Source organism: Natator depressus, chromosome 2, assembly GCF_965152275.1.
Source record: "Natator depressus isolate rNatDep1 chromosome 2, rNatDep2.hap1, whole genome shotgun sequence".
Lineage (NCBI taxonomy): Eukaryota > Metazoa > Chordata > Testudines > Cheloniidae > Natator > Natator depressus.
This window is the reverse complement of record NC_134235.1, coordinates 182,219,367-182,237,058: the sequence shown is the minus strand read 5'-3', so window position 1 is coordinate 182,237,058 and position 17,692 is coordinate 182,219,367. Positions and strand designations below refer to the sequence as shown.

The 17,692-nt window shown below is 42.1% G+C and overlaps 1 protein-coding gene across 1 annotated transcript in view; it reads left to right on the top strand.

Annotated features, from left to right (window-relative positions):
* TMC2 (transmembrane channel like 2) overlaps nucleotides 1–17,692 on the top strand; it is a 51,812-nt gene that overhangs the window by 12,439 nt on the left and 21,681 nt on the right. The window contains exons 8-11 of the mRNA XM_074943262.1: nucleotides 2,521–2,619; nucleotides 7,653–7,795; nucleotides 9,262–9,409; nucleotides 13,320–13,508. Coding sequence (XP_074799363.1) covers nucleotides 2,521–2,619; nucleotides 7,653–7,795; nucleotides 9,262–9,409; nucleotides 13,320–13,508 — 579 coding nt within the window. The remainder of the gene's footprint in view (nucleotides 1–2,520; nucleotides 2,620–7,652; nucleotides 7,796–9,261; nucleotides 9,410–13,319; nucleotides 13,509–17,692) is intronic.

Sequence of the window (17,692 nt, the reverse complement as noted above, 5' to 3'; positions counted from 1 at the left end):
TGATACCAGCTGCCCTCCTGACCCCTGCCATTTACAACTGCTTAATGTTGAGATTATTTCATAATTCAAGTACTGTATAAATTTAAAGCTATCTGTAAGCATGAACAAATGCCCCTCAGCTGATCTTGGCTTCTCTTGAGGGAAGAATACTGCATCAACGGATAAAACTAATCCCTTTGTTGCATTAGAGAGAGATAACCCATGAAGTTCAAGGCAAAGGAGCCTCCTATCCAAATAAGTGAAGTTTAAATTGAAGCTGTTGCTGTGCAGACATGCTCCTCTCTCTAGCAGCGTCCATTTCCCAGGCAGTATTTAGCCAGAGAGACTATTCCAATAACTCTGGGGAAAATTCACTCGGAATGTTTTCAGATGGTGCTGTGACATGGAGAAGAAAAATAAATTATTCTAAAAGGTACAGTATATGCTCTTGGTGGGATTTGATGAAGCACTCATAATTTGTCTCAACTCCAACATCACTGGGAATAGAGCTAGACCAATGCTGAGCATTTTGAAAATATGACCATAAAAACATCAAAGTCCAAGCCAAACCCCAGCAATGCTCTGCTTCATCCTCCACTAACAATTGATTTGTGTGCCATTCCACCACTACATCATAGAACAATTTTGCTTTAGATCAGGGCAAACCCTTTTAAAGGGGCATCAAAAGAGAAAAGTTAGATGAAAGGATCCATCACATCCCCCTGCCCCCAAACATGGCCATTCCTTCCATTCCACCTTCAGAATCTAGAGAAGGCAGTTCTGGAATTCTGGATCACTAAAGACCCAGATCACAAGCACTTTTCCTTATTTACAACACCACACTGAAGAGGGAGCTGAATGACACCAAATATATCCAAACAATATGAAGAAACATCATCTATCCTCGGGTTGCACTTTACATCACCAGTTTAGTAACAGATGAAAACAATAAAAGGAGGCAAGAAGTTAAACCATCCCATTATTAGTTGCTGCATTTCATAATCTATATGTTCATAAAGCATTAAGCCATTTTCACTGTAGTCCTAAACCAACTCCGGGTTACCAGTGTTCATGTACAGGGAAGTGCCAACATCATCAGTATCTCTGAACAATGAAAACAAAGGAGTATCTGGAATCCTGCATGTACTCAGATCAAGTTTTGACCGCCCAGGAGCATTTGATTATCCATGAGCCATCTGCATGGCAGCCAATGGCTCTTCTTGAATAAGTCTAGTTCAGGTTACATAGAAAACATTTTATCAACAGCATCACCACTAGATTACTAAGAGAAAACAGGGGAGACAGAGGGGGAGGGAAAATTCTGCTCTCTCAGACACTGAAGTAACTCCATTAAAATAATTGGAATTGCTCTGGACTTATGCCAGAATAAGCAAGAATAGAATCTGGTCCAGAGAAGACATGAATTGGTTGCAAGTTAATTTAGATTCCTCCATCCTATGTTTATTCCTGCAGAATAGATCTTACTTGCCAGAGTCTCCAAATCCATCTCTCAGCCCTTTTTAAGACTTTCCCCTTTTATTTAGGGGTGGTGGGTGGTTTGGTTTGGGTTTTTTCTTCATTTTTAACAACGTACCCATCACAACTACAATCACATTTTATGGACTTTACGATATACATGGTATATGAACATTAAAGTAGCAGCAGTAAAAGGGTGGTGGTTAAACAATATAGGGCCCAATTCTCATCTCACGGAAGTTTTTCACTGGTCTAGTTCTAGGAGTTACTCCTCATTTACACCAGTCTGAGATCACAATCAGACTCTAGATGAAATCCTGGCCCCATGTGAAGTCAATGGCAAAACTCCCATTGACCTCAGTAGGACTAGGACTTCACTGTGTCTCTCGGCATTCTTGTGAAAGTGTTCTCTATTAGATAACCATCTTCTTCACTCATGTCATTCACAGTTGATTCCAGATCTGGAAGTTTGTACCCTTCCCACAAGAACAAGCAACATCAGGGCCGGTAAAACTTCAACCTACTTGTCGAGAGATTCTCTTTTTTTACTACTAATTTTTAAATTGTAGAAGAAGTCATTCTAAAATCTCCCAAATTCTCAGAGCAATTTGCAGGAAGTCACTGTAACATGGCAGCAGAAAACATACTCTCACCATGTCAAATCCCAATTCAGCAAAGAACTTAAGTTCAGCTAACTTGACTTCAATGGCACAATTCACATGCCCAAAGTTAAGCTAATGTTAAGACAATGTGGTGAATCAGAGCCATAATCTACACACATCATAAAACAACAGAATTTTCTGCACTTTTGATAGTCCTGGGAAGCATTAGGAAGCTTATGGGGATCATTAAATGTGCATGTGCTAATTCAGGTTGAGTCACTTCTTGCAATCGGAGTTCTATAACTTTTGCTAAATAATCCTGTTTGTGAATTTGCTCCACATTTTAAAAACTTCCCTTTGTCTGGTTGTATCTTATTACAAGGAAAATATTTAGTTAGTGGAAAAATGAAAGGTGATATACACTCTGCTATACTATAAACATGTCTTCATAAACCTCACCTAGATCTTGATGGGAATCCCATATGGAAGTATACCTAGAAAAACTGTACCCAGAGCTGAACAAGCTACCGCTATGGATTTTTCTGTCCTTTGGGATTTTGAGGTATGTATTGTACTCTTCCAAAGCAGATAAGACGTGTTAATATGTAAAGGAACAAAATTCACCCCTGATGTAACTCCATTGAAATTGCCAGGTTTACAGTGATTAATTTGGTCCCAGATGTTGATTACATCTTTTTATTTTATAGTGTTAACACACACACATTTTTCCCCAGACAGGGACATGAAATGACTCCCATTGACATCAATGGGCTTTGGATTCCCAAAACATTTTGGACCAAAATCTATTGTGTGTGCGCATTTGTTTGCATATGGATTTAGCAGATTTCCGTACACAAATGTGTTTTGAATGCACATACTGCACATATATATGCAATTGTTGGTTCTGCACGAAAAAGCTGCTGCTTTTTTTTTTTTTATTAAAAAATGGGCGCACATGCACAATTACAGAGCATGTGGCTGTTCAAGTTGTAGATTTAATACTCATTTTACAAAAAGATAAAACAAATAAATCCACTGAAATCAATGGAATTACATCAGTCTTTCATTGGGAGAAGTGAAATCAGAATCAGACACCTGCTCTCTCTATACCTTAAAAAAACAAAATTATCTGTAGCCCTGGGAGACTGAAGTTATATATATCTCAATCCTTGGCTTCTTTTATTAGAATTACAACAGGCAGGCCTATTAGTTTGATTTGCAATAATAATTTTGTAGCGAGGATAACTGTCCACGACTAAGTGGAGTGAAAGCAACTCATTTCACATATGCCACTGAATAAATCATCAGATAGCAGTGACTTTTGGCACTACTGACGTAGGTTCGCATAAGTGACTTAGACTTACTGGCAAGGAAAGATTCTGGAAAAATAAAGACCGCTTAATAGTTACATCTCTGCTGCACTGCAAGTCAATATAAACCAAGTATCACATCATCGTTTTACATTTACATAGTGACTTTCATCCTGAAAAAAATCCAGGACTTCTGTACAAACAAGAATCACTTCACTAATTACTAGTGCATAGGTTCAGTATTGATTCCGAGGGAAGAGTTCCACTTAGTTACCAGCACCACATCCTACAGCAGCTCAGGTTTTCCCAGTGGGGCCAGAATGTCAAACTCATATGCGCACTGCCTCTAAAATTTAGGTATGTCTAAGCAGAAAGCATCTTCACATAAATGGCAATAAATGGAGAGAGCGAGCCATGAAATGAGGGGCCAGAAGAAGGTTGATGAGGTGCTCTTGCCACTTATCAGAAATAAAGTGGCAGGCACTATAGGAGTTTGCTGAATAGACAAAGTGGAGCAAACTAGGAAATGAAATCTCCATTATCCTAAATTTCCAAGTGTGTCTAGTGAAACGATGCCTCCGCTTTTTGGTGCCCAACTTGAGGCACCTTGAAGGATTCAGTTTTCAGAAATTCTGAGCCCCCCGGTTGTCTGAAAATCAGGTCCCTTGAAAGGAGTTTGAAGTTGGGCAGCCAAAAATTGAGGTGCCCCCAAAAAATCAATAGTCCCACTTGAAAATTTAGGCCACCATGCTTATGTGCCGTTAGGAAACCTTCAAGCTACTAAATCAGCCCTCGGAGAAAACTAGCAGGAGGGTGAGTAGGTTCTGTTCTGTATGATACCTCTCCTGAGGTCGGACAATAAAAGATGGTATTTCTGGAAATGCTGTTGAGACACTATCCAATGCTGTGGAGAACTACTGTTGAAGGTGGTACTCTTCCAGAAAGATCATCATCATCATCGTTTTCTAAAAACCACTAATCTGAAAGTAGGTCAATTTATTAGCAGGTCTTCAAATGTCTGTTTTGAACAACCTGATACAGCGGTGATATTGTCCCACTCATTTTTAATTGAGGACCTTACTGGAGTTTTAGACTTACTCTCCCCACTCCCTAAGCCCACTTGTTAGCGTTTAAAACTTACCGAAGCTCAATGCTAATTATCGGTAAATCTGAGTATGTTTGCGTAGAATGAGCAGTGCATCTTTAAAAATTAAAAAAGGAAGGTAGCAGCAATCTTTAGTCTGTCTTGTTAGGGGAAAAAACCCACCGCAAGACAGAGGGAAATTTTTTGCTGACCTGCATCTGGTATTTTTATTTGAATGTCTATAAGTTCTGCACATAACAACTAAGGAAATTTGTTCTGAGATGGGGCCATGTGTGACCATGCTAGGGCAAAGAGCAGATCTACAATTAGCTGCCAAATTTTTGCCTTTTGCTTGGCACACGTCCACACTGTGCAGCTGTGACTAACATCCACAGAGACTCACCCTTTATTACTACAGTGTGCACCATACGTGTGGTGCAATGGGGAAAAAAAACTTGAGTAAATTTAAAATGAAGAGAAAAAGCGTCAACATCACCAATCCCTGTAAAACAGATTTCTAACAGACACAACGTTGGAAAAAATATTTTTCAACACAGTAATGAATAAGGGAATACTTTGGCAGCAAGTGGGTTGCATAATTGATGACAGCATTAGAAAAGAATAGATCTCATTTGGACATAAGACTACATGTATCACAGAAGGAAAAAATTTAAAAAAAAAAACCAAACATGCGGTGTGATGTTCCGTACAATTTTTGACCAGAGACCAGAAAGCTAAAACATTAGGAAGGTTATTTTCAGGCTTGAGTTTCACTCTGCACTAATGAACTCCAGAATGGTCCTCTTTCTATTTTACAAGGCTTTTTACTTTACTCCTCCCCACCATACACAATCATAGAATATCAGGGTTGGAAGGGACCTCAGGAGGTCATTTAGTCCAACCCCCTTTGCTCAAAGCAGGACCAATCCCCAATTTTTGCCCCAGCTCCCTAAATGGCCCCCTCAAGGATTGAACTCACAACCCTGGGTTTAGCAGGCCAAAACTCAAACCACTGAGCTATCCCTCCCCCATAATCTAATCTTCTACCATTTCCAAGGGACTGTGTTGCTGCCATACCAGCTGCTGTGGTGCTCTCTGCTCTCAAAGACTCCCCAGTAATGGCAGAGACATGCAAAAGGTCATGCTGTACCTATGGCATTATACTCTGAATTGTAGTGTTCCCTCCACCTGCTGGAAATCAGGAAGAAATAACTCTGCAGCCAGTGTTGTGGCCTGGATTACTAGAAATCTCCCATTAATAAGCACATGAATAACTAACAATTTTACTGAATGCATCCATCATTTTACAAAGAACTGATTAAACTGGGTCAAGTGTACAGCCTAGGGTATTGCTTTCGTTGTTCCGAAGTCCTGATCAGAAGCACAGATGGGAGCTTTCCAGAATGTTGTAGCCAGGCAGGGCTGGATTAATGCAGGGGCTTTAGGGGCTGCAGCCCAGGGCCTCGGGCTAAGGGGGGCACCGCAGGCCGGATGCGGCCTGCTGCTTCTTTTCATCCGGCCCACGGCAAGTCTCCACGCCACGAGCCGGACACTGGTCCCCAAGTCTCAGTGCCCCCCCCCCGCCTTCCCCCAGGGCTGGAGCCGCGAGCACTGGCTCACTGATGTGTCCCCACGGCCCCTAGGCAAGGGGTGTTCAGGGAATCTCTGTGCACTGCCCCCGCCCACAGCACCAGCTCCGCAGCTCCCATAGGCCAGGTACTGCAGCCAATGCGAGTTGCGGGGGTGGTGCCTGTGGGCACGGGCAGCATGCACCATGCAGCATGGTCTGGCCCCTCTGCCTAGGGGCTGGACATGTCAGCCACCTCGTGGAGCAGAGCAGTGCAGAGCCAGGGCAGGCAGGGATCCTGCCTTAGCCCTGCTGTGCCACCAGCCAGGAGCCGCCTGATGTAAGCACCTCCCAGCCGGACTCTACACCCCACACCCCCTACCCCAGCCTGGAGCCCCCTCCTGCACCCAAACACCCTCCCAGACCCCACACCCCCACCTGCACCCCAACCCCCATCCCAGCCCTGAGCCCCCTCCTGCACCCAAACTCCCACCCAGTGCCCACACCCCGAAGCTCCTGCTGCATCCCAAACCCCTGTCCCATCTCTGGCCCACCTCAAAGCCCACCCCCCCAAGCTGGAGCTGCACCCCCTCCTGCACCGCAATCCCCTGTCCCAGCCTGAACTCACTCCCCCACTCCAAACCCTCAGGGGCCCCACAAAAATCTAACAGCCCCGAGCCCACAGGAGAGTTAATCCAGCCCTGTAGCCAGGTCTCTACTATCCAGTAAATATTCAGTTAAAGGGTAGAACAGCCAAAGCAGAAGAGATGGACAAGATGTACAATATGCTACAGTACTCGTCAACATGGATCGGCTATTACAGAAAAGTGGGGAAGAATCTGCTGATGCCCAAAGAAATAAGATTTTCTAGGAACTCAGTGAATGTCTACTTGTGTATGTAATAAAAACACAGCTCCATTTCAGAAACGAGAAGAACATTTCCTGAGATCTGATGGTCCATCGGAGTAGTGGTTTCATGGAAAAGAGTCAAGATCGTTTTGATTTTAGACTTAGGTGAATTTGCAATGCAGACTAAGCCATAAAAGGAGATGCTCTGGGGTGAAAGTCAATCATTTTCCAATTAGAAGAAAAGGTTTCAAGTGGGTGTGATAGGACCTGGGGGAGGGGAAGATGTGATTGTTTTGGATTCACTTCAGAGTTTTCAGAAAATTGGGATGTTTGGTCCAGGATTATGTTAGTAACCAAGAGTGGCACAAATTAACAACTACATCAAAGGGACATGTAAAACAGGGAGAAGAGAGTCATTCCCAGGGGGAGAACAAGGCCTCAGTGGTGGACAGGTTCAGCTCAGACCTCAAATTTCACCCTCTTGACTTGCTTCCACTCACCTAGACAGGTTCTTCTGGTCAGTAGAGGGGCAGAGTGTGTGTATCACAGGCATTTGATAAGGATAGCAGTGGAGTGGTGTTTCAGAAGCTAGTCGCTAAAAAGCAAAGATTAACCCAAAAGAGTAGAACTAAAAAACTTCATCGTTAAAATGACTATTTTAACTTGCAACATTTACAAGAAAGGTTAAAACAATGCAATGGCCTTAACTCTTGTAAGAGAAATCCATGTAACAGATAAGGAATCAAACTTATTGGTTGGATTTTGTTTGTTTTGTTTTTCTTTAGGGTTATATCAAATATTCTGCTCTTTTTTATGGCTACTACAATAATCAACGGACAATTGGCTGGTTGAAATACAGGCTACCAATGGCATATTTCATGGTTGGAGTTAGTGTATTTGGCTACAGCCTGATGGTTGTTATAAGATCGTAAGTATAGTTCTTTGGTTTAATGTTTTTCCCGCCTCTTTCTCTGAAATTCAAACTACTCTCTATTGCATTTCACCTTTCTCCTCCACTTATTGTTAAAATAGCAGATTTAGGGACGTGGCATAGCACTTTCAGTCCAGTTCCTAGGTGATTGGAATTCATGTGACAATTTCAGAAGACTTTTAGGACCTACTTCACCAAAGAGCCTACTCTTACATTCCTTGCACCCCCAAAACCTCACACTGACGCCAATAGGAGCTGTGTGGTGTTCATAATGAGTACACATTAGAACCAAACTCTAATGAGTAAAGCAGATGCATACCCAAACCAATCTGCACTGGGCAGAATAATAATGTTTTGCACTAATCTATCACCTTCTATTCCAGGATCTCAGAAAGATTTAATTTAGCCTCCCAAAACACTGGAGATAGATGTTACTGACCTCATTTCACAGATGGAGAAATACAGGCACAGAGTTAAGTGACTTGCCTGTGGTCACACAGAAAGAAGTTCTATTCCTGCTTTTGCACAGACTATTTGCTGACTCCACATCATGCGAGTTAACCACAAGACTATCCTTCCTCCCCATAGGAAAGTGTAAGCCAAATGGATTTTTATGTTTATTGAAACAGGCATGTTGCTATTCAGTGCACACAAAATCTTGAGTCCTTTGTTGGAATGAAGCACAGAAATATATCCAGACACTCAGATGTGCTGTACATTTACATTATTACCATAAAATCTCAACATCTGTTGTCTCATCTATACTGGAGGGATTTATGCTAGAAACTCTAATAGGAATTACAAAATATTTCAGGGATCAAATAAAAGAGAGGAAACAATCGAAGACGTATCTGCTCCTGTGTTGATTAACAAGTATGCTTCCCCCCCCGCCCCCTCCTAATATTGGTTTACTGCAAGTACTCTACTCCAGCATTGTGTAACCATTGAAATCTCTCTGGAACATCATGCTGTAGCTGGTATATCTGACAGCATCAGAAATTTGTTTTCCTTAATCTAAATAGCATGCAAAATAGTACAGATATAGTTTGATGATGATGGTGGCATTTATTTATATTGCCATAGTGCCTAGGCATGGACGAGAACCCTATTGTCCTAGGCACTATACAAATAATTCTGCTCCTGGTCTATTTATGAATCCCCCTAAATTTCATTGATGTTACTGTTATTAAAAATCCTCCAATATAGCTATCATTTTGTAATGAATAGTGGATCTGCATCATGATATATGGACTTAGCCCTCCTTAAACCAGAGGTATTTATTTAAAGAAAACAGCTACAACCAGACACAAACCAGATACTGCCACATAACTTGAGTCCCAGCTTTGTTTTCCTTATTTACCAGGAATCACAACTTGTCTGAATTTCTATATAGCACACAGGGGCATCTAGTGGCTGAATAATATACTGCAAGTAAACACATTGCCATTTGTGTCATCGCACAGGATGGCCAGAAATGCCAATGAAAACACAGGAGATGGGGATGACAACAATTTCACTTTCAGCTGGAAAATGTTCACTAGCTGGGATTACCTCATTGGCAACCCGGAAACTGCAGACAACAAATTTGCATCTATTACAACCAGCTTCAAGGTAATATCCAAATGACATAGACTTTCTCTATAGGGAGTTCTCTGCCTCTGGAGATGCTACCAGAATCCACCTTAGTAGCATTTCAAGGGGAAAATTAGACAATAACCTGGAAATCTATATAGCATCCTAAGGGGTCCCCTGGGATAAAATGATTAACCATGGTGATTCTAGTTCATACCTTCTGTGATGAACTGAGCTCCATATTTAGGGTTAAGAAGACTATAGCTGTTTTAACTTTCCTCTGGGGAATGGAGTAGGGACTATCAGTGAGGAATAAGTGAGTGGTTTTCAATTGCAAGGGACTGAGATACTCTTGTGAAGCATGATCTTTCTGATATGCCCTCATGTGTTTCAGTTAGAGATACAACAGAGCTGAGAAGTTTGGATCCAGATGCTAATTTCCCCCAAGTTCAAGAACAATATGGGATCCTCCACTCCTTCCCAACACAGCATGCACACGATAGATTCTTGTCCAAACTCATGCCCTTGCTGGCATTTGCTTTAGTTTGCTGCCTTGGAGAGTCAGCTTAAGAAATAGGATTTTGCTTATAAACAGTTCTATACTGAACTTAATCCAAGCTCCTTCATAGGCTGGTTATCCCGAGGAGTGCTGGAACAATTTGTATAGTGGGAACAATTTGTATAGTGGGAATGGTGAGAGCCATTGAACCAAACTGTAAACCCTGCATATGATGAAATCACTTTAAGCTGGGGGTGCAGCAGCACCCCCAGCACCCCTAATTCCAGCACCTATGGTGATCCCCAGGGCTTTTGCCTACAGGGCTTCTTGTCTCTGCTCCTTGCTCGCTCTCTCACCTCCAATCAAAGGTCTTATCTTCCGGAGCTAAAATGAGATCCAGCTGCTCTGGCTGCCAAAGAGAGTCTGTGGAATTGTGCTGTACATCCACACAAAGTACTAAGTCTTGATACTCTATCACAGAGCTCATTAGAGAGATTAGCCCTAGCCATGATGCATTAATATGAACTTTCTTAAATACAATGGGATTCAGATCCAAGGATCTGGTATGGAGTCCAGCTCTAATTCCAATATAGAGGTTGGGTTCGTTTTTATTTCTAATATAACTCTCACAATCTGCCAGTATACAAGCTGAATTTGAATGAAGGGGATTTTGCCGGGTGAAGGGGTCTCTTTGCCAAAAATTCTTTGTTTAGCTTATTACATGTTTATGTAAAAGAGGGGACAGACAAGGAGTGTGTGTACATTTGCATTTGGGTCTTGACTACCATGTTACAGAATACCAGCCAAATTCTGCTTCAGTTATACTGGTGTGAATCACAATAATGCCACTGATGTTAATGGAGTCATTGTGAATTTATACTGGTCTAGTTGAGAACAAAAGGTTGGCCCATATTGTATTAATTCCAAAGAAAATTGTTATGGAGAAAGCAAGTATTGAGAAGATCCACTGTAGAGCTGGTTGAAAAATGGCAATTATTTGCAGAAAAAAATTAATATCCCATGAAAAGTTTTGGATTTTCAATAAAAATCCATAAGCCAAAAATTGAAAAAAGTTGTTAATTTTTCAAAACTATTTTCAATTTTTAAAAAATATCAGGTTTTGCTAACAATCTTTTGTTTTGAAAAGCAAAACACTGAATATTTTAACTGAAAACCAAACAAAAAATTATTAACTTTTAACTTTACATTGTTCCCCTCCCCCCATTCAGTTTTGGAGTTATGGAAAATTTCCATTAACATTTTGGTCAAAAAGACTTTTTTTCATTAAAAACAAGTTTCAATTAAAAAGTCAACCAGCTGAGATGAACTCTGTGCATAGAAGAGCCCAATATAAAATGGACTGGGTAAAACATTTCTAGAATTCTTGAGAGGAGCAAAAGAGCAATTTAGGTATCAGCACACCTAAAATGGTTTTACACACGGAGAAAACCAAATGCATAGATCATTGTGGAAGGAGAAGTCAGTAATTAAAGGTTATGTTCAATTTCCTAAGATACAAATTCTTGAGCTGAATCCTACATCACAAAGTCCTTGAATTTAATTGTCTGCATTTGTCACACTCAAAGACAGACCTTGGAGAACGAGGGAGGTCACATGTGCATCAAGCATAGATAAAAACAGAAGGATCTTTGCTACAACAGAAGAGCCAATTTTAAAGGTGTATTAGATTTAGGGCTTATAATGTCTAACAGCAGGCAAACAGCATCTGGAGTGCTTGCATTAGTCATTTTAGTCCTCTCTATTTTAATATTTGCTGTTGAAAAGTTCATCCTTGAAGCTGGTAAAACTTTTGGGAACTCTCCAGAGAAAATTACTGGCTCAGGCTGCCAAAGTAGTGGGTTTTCTTGTTTTTAATTTCTTTTGGCTCAATCCTGAAAAGCCTGGACCATTTCCTTTATTTGTATGGATAAGCAGGATGGTAGGGAAGATTTAGGATCCTAACAATTCAGAAAAATGTGACATCAAGTTGGGGTAAATGGCTTTTATAAAAAGATTGAGTGTGGGTAAAATCCCTCGTAATGCTTTGAAACAATGGTTTTACTCAGCTGTAATCTAAGCAAACATCTTGGACAGAAATCTCCCTGGTTTTGAAAGCACAAATTTGTTCCACAAGTGGTCTGATAAGTGCCCATGCAAACATTGCAATAAATGAACAAGGCAAGGGGAAGGTGCTAAGAAGGCAAATGTGCTACAACTCAAACTCACAGAGTGGAGAACAAGCTGAACTAATGTGACAAAGAATCTGAAGGAAAAACATTTTTCAGTTGCTTAGATACCAATGCTAGGAGTCTGGACAACAAGCAAGAGGAACTGGAATTTCTCATTGATGAGAAGAAATTTGATACAATTGGAATGTTAAAATCACTGGTTACAATCTGTTTAGGAAGGTCAGAGTGGGTAAAAGTGGGTAGCACTCTATATTAATGACACCTTTTTAGTTGATAACTCAGAAGGACAGGATCTTGAATGCATTTGGATTAATATGCTAACTCACTAACAGAGGACAGGAGTGGGTACTGGTGGGGACCTGTTTCAGACCACCAAATCAAACCAGAGAACAGGATGAGTTACTCCTGAACACCCAGCTATCGTGTGTGAAAAGAAAAATTGTGTTATGGGATATGTATGCAGGAGGTTCTGTGTGATAAGTAGTAGAGGTTTTTAGAGTTTCTAAAAAATTGTATATATAAGAAAATTTTCCAATGCAGATAGTATTGTACCCAACATGAAGAAACTTAATTATGGACCTCACTATAACAAAGACAGACAATTTTATTCCTGGACTGGAAGTTGGTGGTTGCCTAGAGACTACTAATCATGATGTGATTACATTCAATCCAGGCAACCCCACCAGAAATAAATATATGCTTCAAAAAGTCCAAATTTTTCCCAAAGCTGAGGACAACGTTGAGTGGAATTGAGAGGAAATCTTTAAACATAAAAACATGAATGAAAATTGGGGGAATGCTTTAAAAAGAGTTTATTAGATGTCCAAAAAGCCATGATTTCACAGTCATAGCTCTCAAAAAACAGATTGAGAAGTGGCTTGATTACAGGGAGAAAAGGGTGCTAAACAGCTCTTTAATCTAGCAGAGAAAGACATAATGAGAACCAATGGCTGGAAGATGAAGGCATAGATGTTTAACAGTAAGGGTTATTATTAACTTCTGGAATATTGGAACAAACTTCCCAGGAAGGTGAAGTCTCCGTCTCTGGATGTCTTCAAATGAAGATGGGATACCTTTCTGGGAAGATATGTTTTAGTCAAACACAAGGCATTGTCCTCAATAACAGCATGGTGTAACTGGATGATATTCTACAGCCTGTTATATACAGGAAGTCAGAGTAGATGATCTAATGGTCCCTTCTGGTTTTAAACTATGAATCTATGTATCTGCTACAATTCTTTAAATGTATCTACTTATAAAGGAGTCTATTGTGGATGAGCAAGAAAGTAACAAGGATGAGAACATCCATCTGAGAAGATTCCTTCGGGTTCTGGCAAATGTGCTTATCATATGTTGCTTGTGTGGAAGTGGCTACCTCATTTATTTTGTGGTTAAACGGTCCCAGACTTTTTCAAAAATGCAAAACATTGGATGGTATGAAAGAAATGAGGTAAGAAGAGTTTGTTTCTGATTTTCTGTAATATTAACTTTCCTTGGAAAGAAGTGTAGTAATTGTTAGCATGAAGATACCTGCTAAGACAAAAGATTGTGGGTTCAAATCCCACATCAGGATTAAGGTTAAAATGTTAAAAAGCACCAAAGTGTACATCTAACATGGGGCAGGGCAGAGGGAGTGAGTCTCGGAGTTTGGATCAACTGACTTGGGCTTGTGGTACAGGGCTAAAAATAGCTATGTAGACATCTCTGCTTGGGCTGGAGCCCAGGCACTAAGACCCATCCACCTTGCCAGATTTCAGAGCCCAGATTCCAGCCCAAGTGGGAATGTCTACACTGCTGTTTTTTAGCTCCACAGCCTGAGCCACACAGGCCTGAGTCAGTTGACCCAGGCTCTGAGACTTTCTGTCACAAGGTTGTTCCCTCCCTCCACCTCCAGTGTAGACATAGCTGAAGTGACTTAAGTAACTAAGGGCATGGCTACACTTGCAGATGTAGGGCGTTTTGAGTTAAACCAGCCTTTGGAGAGCGCAGTAGGGAAAGCGCTGCAGTCTGTCCACACTGACAGCTTCAAGCGCACCGGTGTGGCCACATTTTTGGCACTTGCAGCAGCACTGGGAGCAGTGCATTATGGGCAGCTATCCCAGCATGCAAGTGTCTGCAACATGCTTTTCAAATGGGGTGGGGGGTGGAGGAGAGAGAGTGGGTTTTTAGGGGGCTGAGAGCATGTCAGCATGCTGTCTTGTAAGTTCAGACAGCAGCAGACCCCCCTCCCCCCGCGCCTCTCTTTCTCTCACACACAGCATTCCACACAAATGGTTGGTTTGTCTCGGAGCAGATGAGCAGCCGGCTGTCAGAAACGGAGCTTTCAAAGGGCATATCTGCATTCCTGCAGAGATTCAAAAACAATGACAAGAGTGGCCACTTGACTTAAGGGGATTATGGGACGTTTCCGGAGGCTGATCAGAGCACAGTAATGCAACACCTCGTTCACACTGGCGCTGCGGAGCTCCACGAGGGCACAGCAAACGTTATTCCACTCGCTGAGGTGGAGTACCAGCAGCGCTGCAGCTGTGGAGTCAGAGTTCTCTACGTGTCTTGCCAGTGAGCTCCTGCACCCGGGGCTCCTTTATTGCGCTGTAACTCACAAGTGTAGCCAAGCCTTAAGTCCCATTAATTTTCAATGGGGCTTATGTGATTTAGGTGCTTTGGAAAATTTTATCCCAAGTCTCAAACTTGGTATTGAGATGCGGTATTGTATAAGAAGGGTCCCTTGACTGTTAGAGGTACCCTCCCCTCAGATAAAAGGTTAAACTGAGCTCCCTTCTGTCCGCTGCTGATTGAGCTGGTTGAAAAATAGAATCTCCACCCCGTGGGAAATGCTGAGATTTTGACATTTGGTTTTGTTACATTTTGAGGCAAAAAGTTGAAATCTTGGAATCTTTCAAAGAATGACATATTCCTGAATGTGTTTTGTTTTGACCTTCTCAAAATGTTTCATTTCAACTTTATCATTTCAACTTCTGTTATATTTAGAATATATAAAAGTTGAAATGATGAAGTCCAAACTAAATGTTTAGATAATTTCCTGTGAGAATTTTGACAAAATTGATACATTCCTGCAAAACATTTCAATTTAGTAGAATCAGCATTTTCCAACAGAAAAATGTTCCCTCAGAAAAATTTCAACCAGCTGTAACCTCTGAGGCTTTTCTGCTGATATTTTAAGATCTCATGGCATTTTTCCCAAAAGAAAAAGGGATATTCCTGATGTCCAACTTCTGGCCAGCATTTCCTCCCTCAGTAAGGTAGGTACTAGAAAAACCTACACATTCTATCAGGGACTACACAAGTGCAACTCCCCCTAAAGTCAGTGGGTGTTGTACATGTGTGACCAAGGGCAAAATCTGTGCATCATTGCTGGGTTCATAAGAAAACTGAGTTCCAGGTATGTTTCCATTCTAGTCAGCAACATATTCTTAAAAGTGTGAAGGAGACACTCATTTTTTTTAAAAATAAAGATTATTTTACGCACAGGCTGACAGCTTAGATTCTATGATATTCTTGCTACATTAAAATAGGAGCATTGGACCTCATTCTGAAAGGCCTCTGCTCTCTTTAAAGTAAATGGGAGTTGTGGTTAGTAAGCTCTGGGGTCACAGGAGCATCTTCTGTTGACCTCATCCCTCCGATAACAACATAAGTGTTCTGGCAAAATGCACAAATATCCCAGATTATTCAGACTTTGGGACTGTAGGAGGTACAGTAATTAGATATGCCAGGAACTGAACTCATTTTGCAATCTGGGAGGTACCTCAGCTGGGTTTTCCCCCTTTGAGTTATTATACGGACACCACCCCCGTGGCATAGCAGATATCACAAAAGAAATCTGGGAAGAGGAACCCAATGAGGGGAGAAATATAATTGACCATGTGTTGCAGATGCGAGAATGGATAGCCCGGGTCACCCCTATTGTACGGGAACATTTGGAAAAGGCGCAGGAGTCCCAGCAAACCCATTACAATTGCCAGGCAAAAGTCTGACAGTTCCAACCAGGGGATCAGGTGATGGTGTTGGTACCCACGGCAGAAAGCAAGCTTTTGACCCAATGGCAGGGGGCCTATGAGGTGATTGAACCTGTGGGGGAAGTAACCTACAAGATGTGGCAATCAGGATGCTGGAAACAAGAACAAATTTATCACATTAACCTCTTAAAGCCTTGGCACAAATGGGAGGCGCGTGTAGTGGCCCAAGACACCCCGATCCAGGGAAATAACATGCAGGAGCAGATCAGGATATCCACTAATCTGACACCAAACCAGAAGACAGAGGTAACTGAGATGATCAACCGATACCAGGATGTGTTTTCAACCAAACCAGGCCAGACCACCAAAGCATATCACCACATTATCACAGACCCTGGGGCAAAGGTAACTTTAAGGCCCTATCGGGTCCCAGCAGCAAAAAGGGAGGAGATCAAGGCAGAGGTAAAACGGATGTTGGAGCTGGGAGTCATCGAAGAGTCCCACAGTCAGTGGTCAAGCCCGATTGTGTTGGTGCCCAAACCCAATGGAACCACTAGGTTTTGTAATGACTTTCGCCAACTGAATGAGATATCCAAATTCAATGCATACCCCATATCGATGAGTTAGTTGACTGCCTGGGCAATGCCCGATTTTTGACCACCCTTGATTTAACAAAGGGATACTGGCAGATTCCCCTTGCCAAAGATGCGAAAGAAAAGACGGCATTCTCTACCCCAGAGGGTCTGTTTCAATATACTGTTCTTCCTTTTGGACTGCATGGGGCACCTGCCACCTTCCAGCATCTTATGGACAAGCTCTTACAGCCCCATACGAGTTATGCAGCGGCATACCTGGATTATTCACACCCCTAAACTGGGAAACCTACTTGGAAAAAGTGGAAGTGGTTCTGGACACGCTAAGATAGGCTGGCTTCACAGCCAACCCAGCCAAGTGTGCTGTAGGGCTAGCTGAGACTAAATACCTTGGCTACATTGTAGGAAGGGGCATGGTCAAGCACCAACTAAACAAACTAGAGGCTATCCAGAATTGGCCCTGGCCAAATCGGAAAAAGCAAGTCCGGGCATTCCTGGGTGCGGTGGGGTACTACCGACAATTTATTCCCCATTTTGCTACCAGAGCGAGTCCCCTGACAGACCTGATAAAAGCCCGGGGTCCAGACATAGTGAAGTGGACAGATGCCACAGAGAAAGCATTCATGGATCTATGGACAGCCCTCTGCAGTAACCCCATGCTTATAGCCCCAGACTTCAACAAAGAATTAATTTTACAGACAGATGCATCTGAAGTAGGATAGGGAACTGTCCTATCGCACATGGTCAGAGATGAAGAACACCCCATCCTCTACCTCAACAAGAAACTCCTCCCAAGAGAGCAGAAGTATGCCATGGTTGAAAGAGTGCCTAGCTGTGAAATGGGCCCTGGAAACACTACGTTATTACCTTCTGGGACGACGGTTTACCCTTGTGACTGACCATTCACCCCTCCAATGGATGCAGCGAAATAAAGAGAAGAATGCAAGGGTGACCAGATGGTTCCTGTCCCTACAACTTTTCCAGTTCACCATACAACACCAGGCTGGAAACCACCATGGCAATGCAGTTGGCTTGTCACTGGTACACTGCCTAACGTCCCA